The sequence below is a fragment of the Pogona vitticeps genome, chromosome 2 (genome assembly GCF_051106095.1).
Source record: "Pogona vitticeps strain Pit_001003342236 chromosome 2, PviZW2.1, whole genome shotgun sequence".
In the NCBI taxonomy this organism is placed as follows: domain Eukaryota; kingdom Metazoa; phylum Chordata; class Lepidosauria; order Squamata; family Agamidae; genus Pogona; species Pogona vitticeps.
The window spans coordinates 232,607,041-232,621,172 of NC_135784.1; the positions used below are offsets into that span (position 1 = coordinate 232,607,041).

General features: G+C 41.6%; 1 protein-coding gene across 2 annotated transcripts in view; it reads left to right on the top strand.

Annotated features, from left to right (window-relative positions):
- The window catches only part of PIP5K1B (phosphatidylinositol-4-phosphate 5-kinase type 1 beta), a 140,666-nt gene extending 138,010 nt beyond the window's left edge, over positions 1-2,656 (top strand). For both annotated transcript variants that reach the window (XM_072992178.2, XM_072992179.2), the window contains exons 15-16: positions 676-773; positions 1,099-2,656. In XM_072992178.2, coding sequence (XP_072848279.2) covers positions 676-773; positions 1,099-1,129 — 129 coding nt within the window. In that variant the 3' untranslated portion in view covers positions 1,130-2,656. The remainder of the gene's footprint in view (positions 1-675; positions 774-1,098) is intronic.
- Positions 2,657-14,132: the final 11,476 nt, after the last annotated feature.

The window sequence follows — 14,132 nt, forward strand, 5'->3', positions numbered from 1 at the left end:
GCAGTTGAGAGATGGACTTGGACAACATCTGCAGGTCCACAGGCTCCCCATCCCAATATGGACATAATTTTCCACATATGAATGACATATTCTAAGGTTGAATGCGAGTTAGTAAGGAGAACCATCAGCTGTTGAGGATCAATAACAAGAGTCAGTTATAGCAAAAGTGGAGGATATGTGACCTTCTGCGGCTCCCATCAGCCTGAGTTGGCACACCCCAGAGAGAGGGGAGATGAGTGTTGTAATCTTGTAATTGAAAGCCCAAACAATCCCATCCCTGTCAGCAGAGGAGATTCCTAAGAGGCAATTGAAAGCAAATAGTGAACAATGTGTAAAAATTACTTACAAACTGTAGATTCCTAAGAGGCAACTGAAGACACACGATGAGCATGAAGTTTCCAGAAAGGCCACTTATAGTAATGTTTAGTTATCATATAGGAGGACTCTATGCTGTTTATCTTTGCATAGCACCTTGAAATCTATATAAAGTCATTTGGTTTGAATGGGAATTAATCCTAAATTATTTGTACTTATTTGAACAATGTATATGTAATTTGATAATTTCTGATATCTGTATTTTATACATAAAATCCTGATTATTATTTTCCATTTGCAAAAATTGGGATTTTCCTTCATAACGCTGAACAAATATTTTGTTCCTCTTTTATTCTGTAGAATGAAGTATTGACAATTAAATGGGGAGGGAACATGGGAACTTATGTAATCAATAAACAGACACCAAACAAACAGATATGGCTGTCTTCTCCAATCAGGTAAGTGTATTTCTGAAAGCCAGTTTGACTTGACAATCCAAAGTTGCAGCAAAATTAAACTCCTACCTCAACTATATGTACACTTAATTCATCTCACATCCTATTTGGGAATCTTAAAAATGTCTTGTATGGGTTTCTCTAAGCAGACACACAAACGAAGTAAGTTGACACCCATCTAACTTTAACAAGGTACTAGCAACATTGTACATTTAATGTGCTAGTAAGATATTTTAAGCCTCTTTTTTTCATGTGCACACTTAAACTATTTGTATCCCCTTTATAGTGTATCATGGCATTGTTGTACATTATGTTTGTGCTTGTACAGGCATGCCCTGCTTAACTATTATCCTGTATAACGACGAATCCACTTCATGACGATGTTTCTGCGATCGCAATTAATGGGGTTTTTTCGCTTTGCAACGATCGGTTCCCTGCTTCGGGAACCAATTCTTCGCATTACGACAGTCAAAACACCTGATCGTCAGTTTTTCAAAATGGCCGCCGGCTGCTCAAAACGGCTCCCCGCTGTTTTTAGGAGGCATTTTTCGCAAGACAGGCAGCCAAAAATGGCCGCCCTATGGAGGATCTTCGCTGGACGCTGAGGTATTCAGCCCATTGGAATGCATTGAATGGTTTTCAATGCATTTCAATGGGCTTTTTAATTTCGCTTTATGACGTTTTCGCTCTACAGCGATTTTGCTGGAACGAATTAACATCGTCAAGTGAGGCACCATTGTAGTTGGAGATTCATGCTTATTACTTGCTGGTCTGCCTTCATCATTCCTGTCAATCTGAGATGATACTGTATATCTGTCTGCTGAATGTCTACAAGCTTGCAGTAAATGAACTGATGCCGTATGTCTCAGGCAGAATTACCTTGTGGAAAAGCAAAAGTCTCTTTAAGTTTTGTTATATTACAGAAACAGGCAACCTGTATGTTCAGAATATTTCAGTTCTGTTCAGTTAAAATCTAATTTTCATGCTGATCTGCCTGAATAGATCCATTTAATGTTTAAATGGATCTGGTTCAGGCTGAACATCTTTAGGTCCAGGAACAAAAAAACAAATTTTAAAATGTCAAATTGCAAATTATAGTTGTCACTGCTAGAATACCTAGCATATGTTTCACATGCCATTGCAAGCTGGAAAGTACTCATGCAGTGTTCTTTCTGGGCAGCAGAGGGAGCACAACAGCAGACTTGTTGCTTGCTGGACATCTTTTCCGGCTAGAAGGAAAAGTACTGTACGAGGGGGTGCTGATAAGTATTGAGCCTTTCCCAGAAAAAAAATTGAGCTAGGAAGCTGTAACTGCCACACTATTCTACATATTCCCCCAGGAAGTCAATGCACTTGTGACAACTTTAAAATTGACAACCCAATGTTTAACTGTTGCATATAAAGGGCCACTGTCACCCATAGTTTGTGACATTTCATCATGGATCTGCTTTGCACCTTTCCCTTGGAGAAACAGGAACTTGATTATGGTCCTATGCTCTTCCACATTGAACTTTTCTGGAGGTGCTGCCATGTTCACTTTGGACCAGAAAATGAAAGATAAGTTAAAATCATAGGTAGCTGATTTTTGCACCATTGAATACAGACAAATTGGCCAATACACCCTGCAATTTATAGCTTCATAGCTCAATTTTTTCTGGGAAAGGCTCAATACTTATCCGGACCCCCTTGTATATATACTTAGATGCCATGGTACTTATGTTTCCCATTTTCGTTTGGTGATACGATTGATTGCTTTGCAATGTAGATTATACTCATTAACATTTAAAAGAAGCCTCCCAACATTTTAGGAAGATACTTATTTTCTCCGTACCTGCCTATTCTTGCAGACAGGCTGCTTTAAATATTTCCATAAAACATACCCTGTAATAACTTAGTGCTAATTGTGGCTAAAACAAAGAGCCACACATCCATTTCTTTCCCACTGACTGAGTACATCAATGGTCCTCTAGACCAGTGGTCCCCAACCTTGGGCCTCCAGATGTTCTTGGACTACAACTCCCAGAAGCCTTCACCACCACCTCTGCTGGCCAGGATTTCTGGGAGTTGAAGTCCAAGAACATCTGGAGGCCCAAGGTTGGAGACCACTGCTCTAGACTACAGTAGCCAATCAAATAAGATTGTGTATGAAAGTCTCTGGTTTACAGATACCTCTCCCATTTAGAGAGGTTTTTATCATTAAAAGCTCTTCTACGTATGAGAGCTTTCTTACATGTTTTGATGGGCAGGGGAGCTGCAGTCCCATTCCTTTGCAGAGGTAGAAACCATTACTAAAATCAATGGAGGGGAAACACTGGTGTACACTGTATAGTCACCACAGATAACAGAATTACTAGAATACATATTCAACCAAAGTATAGGTTGAAAACATTGTTGAACATGGTTTACATTTAAATGTATGATTTGTATATTTTAAACAAATTCTCAGAAGGTATATTTTAACTCTCCAAATAATTCAGATATTGTTCAGTCAGAACTGTTGTTGAGTTACACACACTGCTTCTGTGTATAGAGCAGCTTGCTTCCTCTTAGTAAATGTTTCCGCAAGTTTCCCCTAAGCAGTTTGGCCTAGAAAAGTGAACTAAGAAATAAGATAGTTCTATATTTGCCATCTGAAGCTTTTCATCCATTCACCCCCTTTAAATTTCAAAGATGGACTGGAAGTAATTTCAAAATATCCGCCTCTCAGCACCATTAGAAATCTGATTTTAAGTGGAAGAGAAGCAAAGGATTATGACAAGCTGATCTAATTCTAACAGCTAGGAATGGAACAAAGTTTTCCCTTGATTTTTGTACCGGTATATATTGTCAATCTAAAAATTAAGTTCTTATGATTTTTCTTTTGGCTGACAAGACACTTTGCTAAAGATGATAACATTTTTAACTTCTGTCTTTCTACTGAAGTAGATGTTGAGGGCACACTATCTGCCAAACAAAATTCAAACACTTCAAAAAAACAAAACTATGCTGCTGGAAATTTATGCCACACTAGACCCAATGCTTTCCTTACAATATGTTCCGTAAAGTGTGATTGTTCCTTATATTTCCCATACCACACATATGCGTGCCAGCCCATGCTTAAGTCATGCCCTTCTAGTTTCAGTAATCTTTGGTTTACCACAGTTATCTATTCTTTTATCCATGTCATAGCCCACGCCTTACAATAATCAGTTTAGTAGTCCTGCACCCCCCCCCCTTTCTTTCAAATCCTGTAATACCTTAAGTTTTATTCTTGGTTTCTTAGTCTTCCATACAAATTTTGTTGTCAGGCGATCCAATTCTTTGAAGTATTTAAAATTTAATAATATTGGTAGATTTTGAAAGAGAAATAAAAGTTTAGGCAAGGTCATCATTTTTATCGTTGCAATTCTTCCCATCAATAACAGCTGTAGCTTACTCCATTCTTCCAGGTTTTTCTGAGTTTCCTTCTGTATTCTAAGATAGTTCTCTTTGGGAGTCATTGGGTATGTCATTATTATTATTATTATTATTATTATTATTATTATTATTATTATTATTATTATTATTATTATTATTATTATTATTATTATTATTATTATTATTATTATTATTATTATTATATTTTAATATAAGAGACAGTGACTGGCTGAACAGCTCCAAAAAATTTCATGGCCAACTATGGATTTGAACCACATTTCATGCTGATCTTTGACACAAACTGACAGAAAACAGCAGCCATGTGGCCAGAAAGGGATTGTTTTGGATGGCTAAAGCAGTGCCTTAGGATAAGATAAATTTAGCTGTTTTCCCTCTCTCTGCAAAAATCACCTACTGTTCTGCAGCCTACTTGCATGTTGGATAAACCTGTTTTTCAAGATTTGCATTCTTTGTTAACTGTGGGGAAAAACACTAAACCTGCCATCCTGTTAGGAAAACCACTCCAGCTATGCTGTGCCTAAATTCACTCCAACCTGGCACTGTCACTAATATTTTTGATCCTTAAAGCAGAGCTTCCCAAAGTAACTTACTTAATTTTCTTGGAGGCACTTTGGACATTACACAAACAGGAAATGTGTGTGAGTCATTTGTCTCTGGAATGTAAGCTGGAACTTTCAAAGGATATGTGTGTTAGCCTTGTCTCTGGAGCACACCATCTACTTATAAAAGAAATGTGCACCTCTGCCTACTTTTACTTATTCCAGCAGAAGTACAGTAGTGTACTTGAGACCAAACTGAGTGTGATAGTCCAGCTGTCTGTATGTTTGCCCCTTTTGCGTATGTATTTATTCATTCTACTTTTATACTGCCCAGTTTGTGCAGGGCACCACTCTGGATGGTTGACAACAATAAAACAGATATAAACAGTAAGGAAAGTAATAAAAAATAAAATAGCAAAATCAGTAAAATAGAATAAACACTACAGCAAGAGCAATGGGAATGGTCAAACAATAGGACAGCTTCAATAGGTTCATTAGAGATTGCTAGTAAAAGCTTATTTAAAGAGCCTTGATTTAAGCAGCTTCTTGAAGGTAGAGAGGGAGGGGAGCAAGTGCAACTCAATTGAGAGCCCATTCCAAAAGGCTGGGGCCACCACCAAGAAGGCACTGTTTCTGGTGCATGTCTTTCTTGTCTGCCTCAGCATGGCAACCGGTAGGAGCATTGCCTTGTGAGGATCTGGTTGCATGGATAGATGTTGTATTGATAGATTTCTGAGTTTTGTTACATATGAAAAGTCGTGCATTGAGGAGTGTGGATTAAATTTGCTCATCTTTCTTCTATATTATCTAATTGTACTCCTTCACTTTAAGCAGTTTGCTCTCAACTGGGCTCCATTATTTGAAACAAGCGTGGAGAAAATTGTTTAAAATAGCCTTCCTGAAATTCACACTCTCCAGATGTTCTAGTTTAAAATTCCACCTGCACACACACTATGGCCATGATATCTGAGATTATGGGGTTCATAATCCCAACACACCTGTAGAGTTCCAAGCACAAGTAGCCAGGTGGGAAAGCAAGAGAATAGTTAAAGATACAATAGGAGAGTGGAATGTTTGTAGAGCAAGATCAAGTCATTGTTTGTAGTTTGATTTGGAAGACTCTTTAAAATCATGAGCTGACAGTTTGGAGATAACAACAGATTTCATTATGTAACATTAAGATATTGAGTAAGACCTATGTGCAGAAAGGAGAGTGGTTTGAACATGATACTCACTCATAAATTAGCAGACCATGATTTGAATAACTGACTATATTCAGCCAGTCTGTGTTTCTGGGAAGGTGGTGAACATAAACCATAAAATTAAAGATTTCTCAAGTATCTTGTTTCTACCCTGTTTTCACTGTGTGGTTCACTCACATTTTAGCCACAGTTACTTTGGACATCCAGGTGGTTTAATTTTTCAGCATGTATAACCTTCCTCCATATTTTGTAGAATTTGTATTTTGACTGCATTCTTATAATGTTCTTGTTCTTCCGCAGTGGTCCAAAATGCTATGACTGGACTGGAAAAAAATGGGTTTATTCTCATGATGGCATCTCACTTCATGAACTATTAGTGAAGGAGCTGTCAGCTGTATTAAAAACCACATTGGACTTATCAACTTTGGCATATACTGGAAGAGAACATGCTTGACAATATGTCTTAAAGAGGTCAAAGACTTTGGACTTTTAACTCACTGGTCTTCCTTCTTCCACCACCAGCTTCCATTTTGGATGTGTTAATTAAAATTGAAGTTGCGATTGTTAAGGTAATGTTACTTTTTATATATAAATGTGAAAATATTTATTTTCTTATGACATACTATTCCTCTTATTTGTGTTTGTCTTGTAAAATCTGAACAAGAGTTAAGAATGATGAGTGGTGGTGTCTTTTGTACCGGGTTGGTCTTCTGCTATGCTGTCTTTCAGGGGAGTTCTTCTCCAGACTGACTTTGTTTGTACTTCTAGAGACTGAACTCAAATTGTTAAATCAACCTTAATTTTGAGTATTATTCAAGACTTGTAGATGATGACAATGAAAAATATTTTAATGATGGTAGTTTACCTGGAGACATGCCTTATCTGCATTTGACTTGGCAGCCAAATGGATGAATGCCACCTCTGCATCAGTGAAATCATTTATGATTTGGGGATATGCAAATAATATTCCTTGAGTCTTCATTATTCTTGTAATTACTGAATTAGCAAGGAACCATTAGCATCTGATAATACAGTGGTGCCTCGCTTAACGAGTGCCTCGCTCAACGAAGAATTTGCATAACGATGGCCTTTGCTGGAAATTTTGCTGCCTCACCTAACGATGTTTCCTATGGGGGATTTTCGCATAACGATGTTTGGGACCTTGCTTCACTTAACGATGACAGTTTTAGGTCCCCTGTTTCGCTTAACATTTTTTTTTGACAGCCCTGTTTTTGCTATTTTAAAAATATTCTAAAATGTTTAAAAATGTTTAAAATGCTTGGAATCATTAGTGCACCTAATAAAACCTTCGTTAAAGTAATTTGGCTTCGTTCTGAGTCTTTTTGAATTTTTTGGTGATTTTTTTTCACCATTGAAATGTATTGAATAGGCTCCTATTGGAACGGATTAACCGGTTTTCAATGCATTCCTATGGGAAATGGTGTTTCGCTCAACGATGTTTTCACATAACGATGTTTTTAATGGAACCAATTAACATCGTTATGCAAGATGGTATTCTTGACACCATGTGAGACTCTCGGTACTACAAGAAAGCCTTGTTTCAATAATAATAAATAACGATGTGATTAATATAGGTATTTAATATAATGTGTTGTGTTATACACTGCCAAGCAGATTCTGACTTATGGCAACCCTTGTAGGATTTCCAAGATGTATGAGAGAGTTTACAGGAGATCTTACCAGTGCCATCCCCTAGTGGGTTCCCATAGCTGAGCTAGGGATTTGAACTCAGCTCTCCTGAGTCCCAATCCAATACATACTCTATTCACTACAGTACACTGGCTCTTTTTTTCTAGCAGTTCTCATCAGCTTGGGAAGGCAGCCCATCTAGGAGAAGGAAAACTCTGATCCCAAACCCCCATGCCGTGAGGAGAAGGAGGAGGTGCCGCCATCACCCCTGCTGTACAGGAGCAGCCTGGGTAGGTGGGACTCGTTAGCCTGGGAGGGCAGCCCATCTAGGAGAAGGAAAACTCCCATTTCAAACCTTCATTGCCTTGGGGCTATATCCACTGATGGGAAAGGCTTCAGGAGTAAACCTGGAGGCAAAATCCGGAGCCGGAGTCCTGGAGGCAGTTCGCGTCATTCTGGCAACTCCTGCGACATCGCTGCAACCAGTTGTATTGGCTCTTGCCTTTCCATTGGACTATTTCAGTGATGTGGAGAGGGGGGATTTGCTGTTTGGGTAACAGCCTAGCCTCCATATTATTTTACCCAGGCTTCGTGCTCTGGAGGGGACACTCCAGCTTCGCATACAGTGTGGAAGTCAGAGCACGTTATCATAGTCTCTTGAGACTGAAGGATGCCTATGATGAACAAAAATATTTCCCCCATAGATTTTAAAAATACCAAGGGGAATTGATACAGGGAGAAAAGTTGTTACATCAAGACTGAGAAAACTGTGATCTTGCAGATGCTGTAGGACTGTAACTCACACCTTACCTCACCATGGGCTGTGATGAGTAAGGGTGATGTCATTTGTAGTTCTGTAACATCTGGTGGGCTCCATATGGCTGTTGTTGGTTATTTCCTTGCAGCTACTGACATATGAAAAATACTATACAACTTTGAAACTGAACTAGATAAAACTGGAATTATAGTTAGCAGCTCCCATAAACCAACTGGAGTGGCAGCAACTGCCCTTGGTCAAATAGCCTTTCCTCATTAGACTTGTAGTCTTATGGTGTTTTGTAGCCATCACTATCACAGTGCATCCATGTTGTGATAGTACTGAAGTTCTATTTTGTAAAATATGATCTTTCCCTGTGAACATTTGACCTCACATTTAAACTTCCCACCTTATAGCCATAACATTCTCCAAAACTGATGGTAGCAAGGCAGGAGATAAATCTTATTCTGGAAAGAGTCAAGTTAATAAATGATTGCAGTGGCTTTTGACCCATAGTCTCTCTGCTAGTAATTGTGGTAAAATATCCACTAGTTGGCACAAAGTAAATAGAATAGGATCTGTCTATTAAAAGAAATGTGAATCTTAATCAAATGTATGCCTAAGCAAGACATACAGTTTGCAATGATCAGAAGTTTTGCAAGAGATGACAGTTCTTTAAATAAAACTCAGGATCTAAAGGAGATTCTTCTTTTGTAAAGGTATTTTCCTGACCTTGCCAGAATTGTAATCCTGTCCATACTTGCCTGACATTTAATATCTTCATTATAGTCTCTTTCAATCATATACAGTATATGGGTGATCTGCCTGCCCAGTGCCAGAATCTTCCAAGCTGATACTTTTGTGCGGTTCCATCCCATTATTGACCTTTTCAACCTTTACAGATTCATTCAGACTTCCTGAATGGTGACACTACATTTTCCCTCTTTTTCAAGAGGGAGAATGGTTTGCACTGATAGATCTTTAGGAAATATATTTTCATATAGCTGCCAAACTATCTACTTCCTATGCTTTGTAGTCTGATCTTACCACTTCCATTTCCATTTAGACCCAACACTTCTTCCATTTATTTACCAAGTGACAGCCTTTCTTGATACAAGGGGAATAATTGTTTTTCTTTACTGGACAAGTGCAATACTGAATACATTCTTTGGGTGTGAATCCTTAGGTAGCGAAAATGGTACCACATACACCCAAAAGAAAGGCAGCAGGCTTTGAAAACTCTCATGGTTTGTAATAGAAATACAAAAAGTATTTCGGGGTTAAAAAAAAACTAAAACAGCTATGGTTGAACATTATCAGTAGCCATGCTGATTTCCTGTTGAGGGGGAAACAACACTGAGAATGGTCATGGTGATACAATGGAGTATATGACATGGCATTGCTGACTGAAACCTTGAACAGGAGCATTTTAGACAGCAACATTCTGCTGCAGTTTTGTGGATAGCTCTGTTATTAATCTCATATATATATATGCCTAAATTAGTTACAATTGGGACGTGGTGGCGCTGTGGGCTAAACCGCAGAAGCCTGTGCTGCAGGGTCAGAAGACCAAGCAGTCGTAAGATCGAATCCACGCGACGGAGTGAGCGCCCGTTGCTTGTCCCAGCTCCCGCCAACCTAGCGGTTCGAAAGCATGCAAATGCGAGTAGATAAATAGGTACCATCTCGGTGGGAAGGTAAACAGCGTTCCGTGTCTAAATCACACTGGCCATGTGACCACGGAAAGATTGTCTTCGGACAAACGCTGGCTCTATGGCTTGAAGAGTGGGATGAGCGCCGCCCCCTAGAGTCGGAACCAACTGGACAAAAATTGTCAAGGGGAACCTTTACCTTTAATTAGTTACAGTGGTGCCTCGCTAGACAGTTACCTCGCATGACAGTTCTTCCGCTAGACATTGACTTTTTGCGATCGCTATAGCGATTCACAAAACAGTGGTTCCTATGGGGGAATTTTGCTGGACAATGTTTGGCCCCTGCTTCACAAACCGATTTTTGCTAGACTACGATTTTGACAGCTTCCTCCGCACTCTCAAAACAGGTGTTTTGAGGACCTAAGCTTCACAAGACAGCGATTTAAACAGCTGATCGGTGGTTCCCAGAGCGGCTTTCCTATGGCTGATCTTCGCTAGACAACGACTATTCTTCCCCATTGGAATGCATTAAACAGGTTTCAATGCATTCCAATGGGGAAATGCTTTTCGCTAGACAATGATTTCGCTAAACAGTGATTTCAGTGGAATGGATTATCATTGTCCAGCGAGGCACCACTGTACTTGAGCTTCTACTGCCAAGCCCTATTTCCTAGCCAACATGTATTGTTTGATATGTAGTTTTCAATTCAACAGGAGATCAGGGAATTCCACTTATATTCTGAATGATTTTGTTTGATATATTCGCGAATATATTTTGTTTGGTTTGGTTTCTCCTTAGAAGTTAACACTGAGTCATCTTAGTAGATTCAGATTTATACAGTAAGTATAAATATTTTAACTGGAAATAAAACTATAGGTGGATTTACGTTGCCACTGTCCCCCTTCAGTCCTTCATATTCCTTACTGTATTAGGTAAAGCTGACTTTTTTCAGATGATAAACCTTTCTAATGATAAAAGGTGTATAGCTGTGTTATAGGCAACCTTGGGAAAGACTATTGTGTCCAGCACTGGACAAATATAATTAGAGGAAGTTTCTCCTGAGGAAATTTCAATCTTATTATAGCAGCAAGAGGAAGGAAGGGGGCTTACATAGCATAAATTTTAAGGCATTAATTTCACTCTTCCCGGTTGGTCCCCCTGGATCTCATGCCCAATGGAGACAGTTGGGAAATTTTAAATCAGTCTCTGCCTCCTCTATCTTATGGGTGACTCCTCCATGAAGGATACTTCCTTTGGTCACACTGTCAGAATGCTGGCCTATGAATGTCATGTGGCTTTCTAAAATCCTCATTCTGTATCTTCCTGGTCCACTCAAACAGGATTGTTCTCCTGGGCTTACCTTTTAAAGGATACTGTTATTGTAGTCACAGTATAGCTATTGTTGATGACTGGCTTCCGTGTTATCTGCTGCATAAGAAAGTTTGATATCTCCAACTACATGACACAGAGCTAAGCACACATTTTTTCAGTTGAGAAGTAGTTTTTTAAAAAACCAGACATAATGATTCTTAAACAACAGGGGGGAAAGATATTAGGGCCTGTCCACACTGGCATATAGAGATGGTATATGGATTGCTGAGTGAATGGTTTAGATTGGGGGGAAAGCCCCATCCACATATATTTCTACTTAGAATGATCAATCTTTCCCCTTTAAGAGCTGTTACGTACAGACATGAGCACCTTGTATTCATTTCCTTGAGGAAATTAAGATGAACCCAATCCTATCCCCCCCCCCAAACTGGGTCAGGTACTTCCCAGGCTCCACACAGCACTCAGCTCCATTGTTGTTGTGCCAATCATAGAAGCAACCCAGCCAGCCCTTCCCTGCCTCCTCAAGCAGCCAACCGCTCATCAGCTGACCTCGGAGACTCCCCTTCCTGCCTCCATACCACAGTGGTTGGCAGTGTGGGGAGGCAGGGAAGGGCTGGCCAGCCTGCTTCCATTATTGGTGCAACAATAACGATGATGGAGCTGAGTGCCGAGCAGAGCCCAGTAAGTGGCCTGGCTGGTTCAGGGTGGGCAGGAGTGGACCACAATGGCACCTGTGATGCAGCAGTTTGTATTAAATTCCCCAGGGAAACAAATACAAAGTGGCCATGTCTAGTCACGTACCATTCTGGCCCAGCAGTAAGGCAGGCATTCTTTTTGGCATGTCTGGAGATAGCAGCCTCCAGTAGCTGCAGATTCCAAGAGAGAGTTTGAGATAAACTTTTATTTTTCTTCAATCTTGCTGCTGCCTTTTGTGGTCTCTCTCTCTCTCTATTTGAAAGAGGTGCTGCGCAGCTTGGTCCTGCAAAGAGTGAGTTTCATCAGTAGGACACAGTGCATCTTTTTCTCCTCAGCACTGGCAGGGAGGGCCAGAGAAATGTGGCAAGAAAGACAGGTAGACTTTCTCAAATAAATTAATGCTGATGCTCAGGACCACCCCCCTACACACACACACATATACACACAGCCTCCACCCCTGGTGTTGTTACTGCTTTCCTTTTGATGGCTCCCATTCCTTCATGCCCTCGGTTACCTAAGATGCTTGGTTTTATCAGAGGCTGAAAGAAGCACTGACAGAGGGACACAGGGGGAAAAAATCAAATTCCCCTCAAAATCAATCGAAGAAGCATTTAATTGACATCTGATTGGGCTACAAGCAGTCATTTGCTGTTCGGATGGGAGCAGCACATCAAATGGCACATCGCACCTCCCTCCTTGACCTCAACAGACCCTTTGTAGCCCAATTCACCCCACACCCAAATCCGTCAGTCTGGACAGGGGCTAAGGCTAGTTGTGGGCTGTGGTGTAGGCTGCTGATGCCGGCTTTGCTGAATAAAAGCTGCCAAGCCTGAAGGCAGGCAAGTTCTGCCTCAAGGCAGGCAGGAGGTATGGCTGAGGTGAAGAGGGAAAACTAAGACCCAGAGTATCAAAGTGCCAATATACTGCACCACATAGCTTACAAGTGGAGCAAAAGTTGTTCCATGAAGATACACACAGACAGACATAAAAAAAACAAGGTGAAGCCAAATCAATTTCTAAAAATCTCAACCAGTTCTCAGTTTAATTCAACAGCACAGATGAGCTCTAAACAGACAGTAAACAGCAGAAGCACATACACCGAACGTGGCCGGATCGGGCCCCTGGAGCAGTTTCCCAGGGCAGCGCGTCAAGGGCGGGGGTTGGCGCTCGCTCCGGGGCCGAACAATAAATAATAGATCCGGGGCAATGACTAAACTTTGACGGTCGCATCCGACTTCCCCTCCTCCACCGAGGCTTTGAGCCGGTATTTCCTGTTCCAGTCGCCCGTGAGGGTGGCTTGAGCGAGGAAAGGGCGGGAAAGAATCGAGCAAACAGTTGCCTCCCCGTCCAGGGCTGCCGGTCGGGGTCACAGGTGCGGACTTTGCTCCCGCTCGACGGCTGCACAACCGCGATCCCAAAAGGCGGCCGCCAGAGTCTCTCCCTAGAGATGGAAAGCAGCGGGCAAGCACAATCTGGGAGGAAAGGGTGCATGTAAGACCCCTGGGCGAGCGTGGCCCGTACGATCAGACAGCGGGCACCACAGAGAGTCGCCCTCCCTCCCTTTTCGTCTTCAATGTTTCCTCGGCCCTTTGAAAAGAAAGTTGACTACCGCACACTGAACTGTGGGTGCTTTCCCCACCCCTTCCTGGCTGGGTGGGACTACAGCCCCGTGTATCCCCTAGACAGCTGGGACCTGTAGTCGGACACCTCTGGAGAGCATTTGGCTGGAGAAATCCTTTCTAGAGCAGCCGGTATGGAAAAGATTTCCAACCCGTGCCGTCGAAGGATGAGCCGGCGTTGTTAGCGTTTCTCTGTTGCAGCGGACAGGTGTGTGTGTGTGTGTGTGCGTGCGTGCGCGTGTCTATCTGGCCCCCTCTTCTCTCTCTCTCTCCTCGCCGCGCTCTCTCTCTGTATTTCCCGCCCTCCTGCTTTCGAAGGATTGCTCCCTTCCTCTCAGCGCAGCAGCACCCTCACTTTCCTCCCACCGTTCACCTGCCCGGGGTGTAACCTGATCGCGCTGCCCTCGATGAAACACCGCCTCCGGGGCGGGCGGGCGGGCGCGCGTGTGTACGTCCTCCCTCCCTTCGCCCCCCCCCCGCCCGTCTTGCCTACTGTT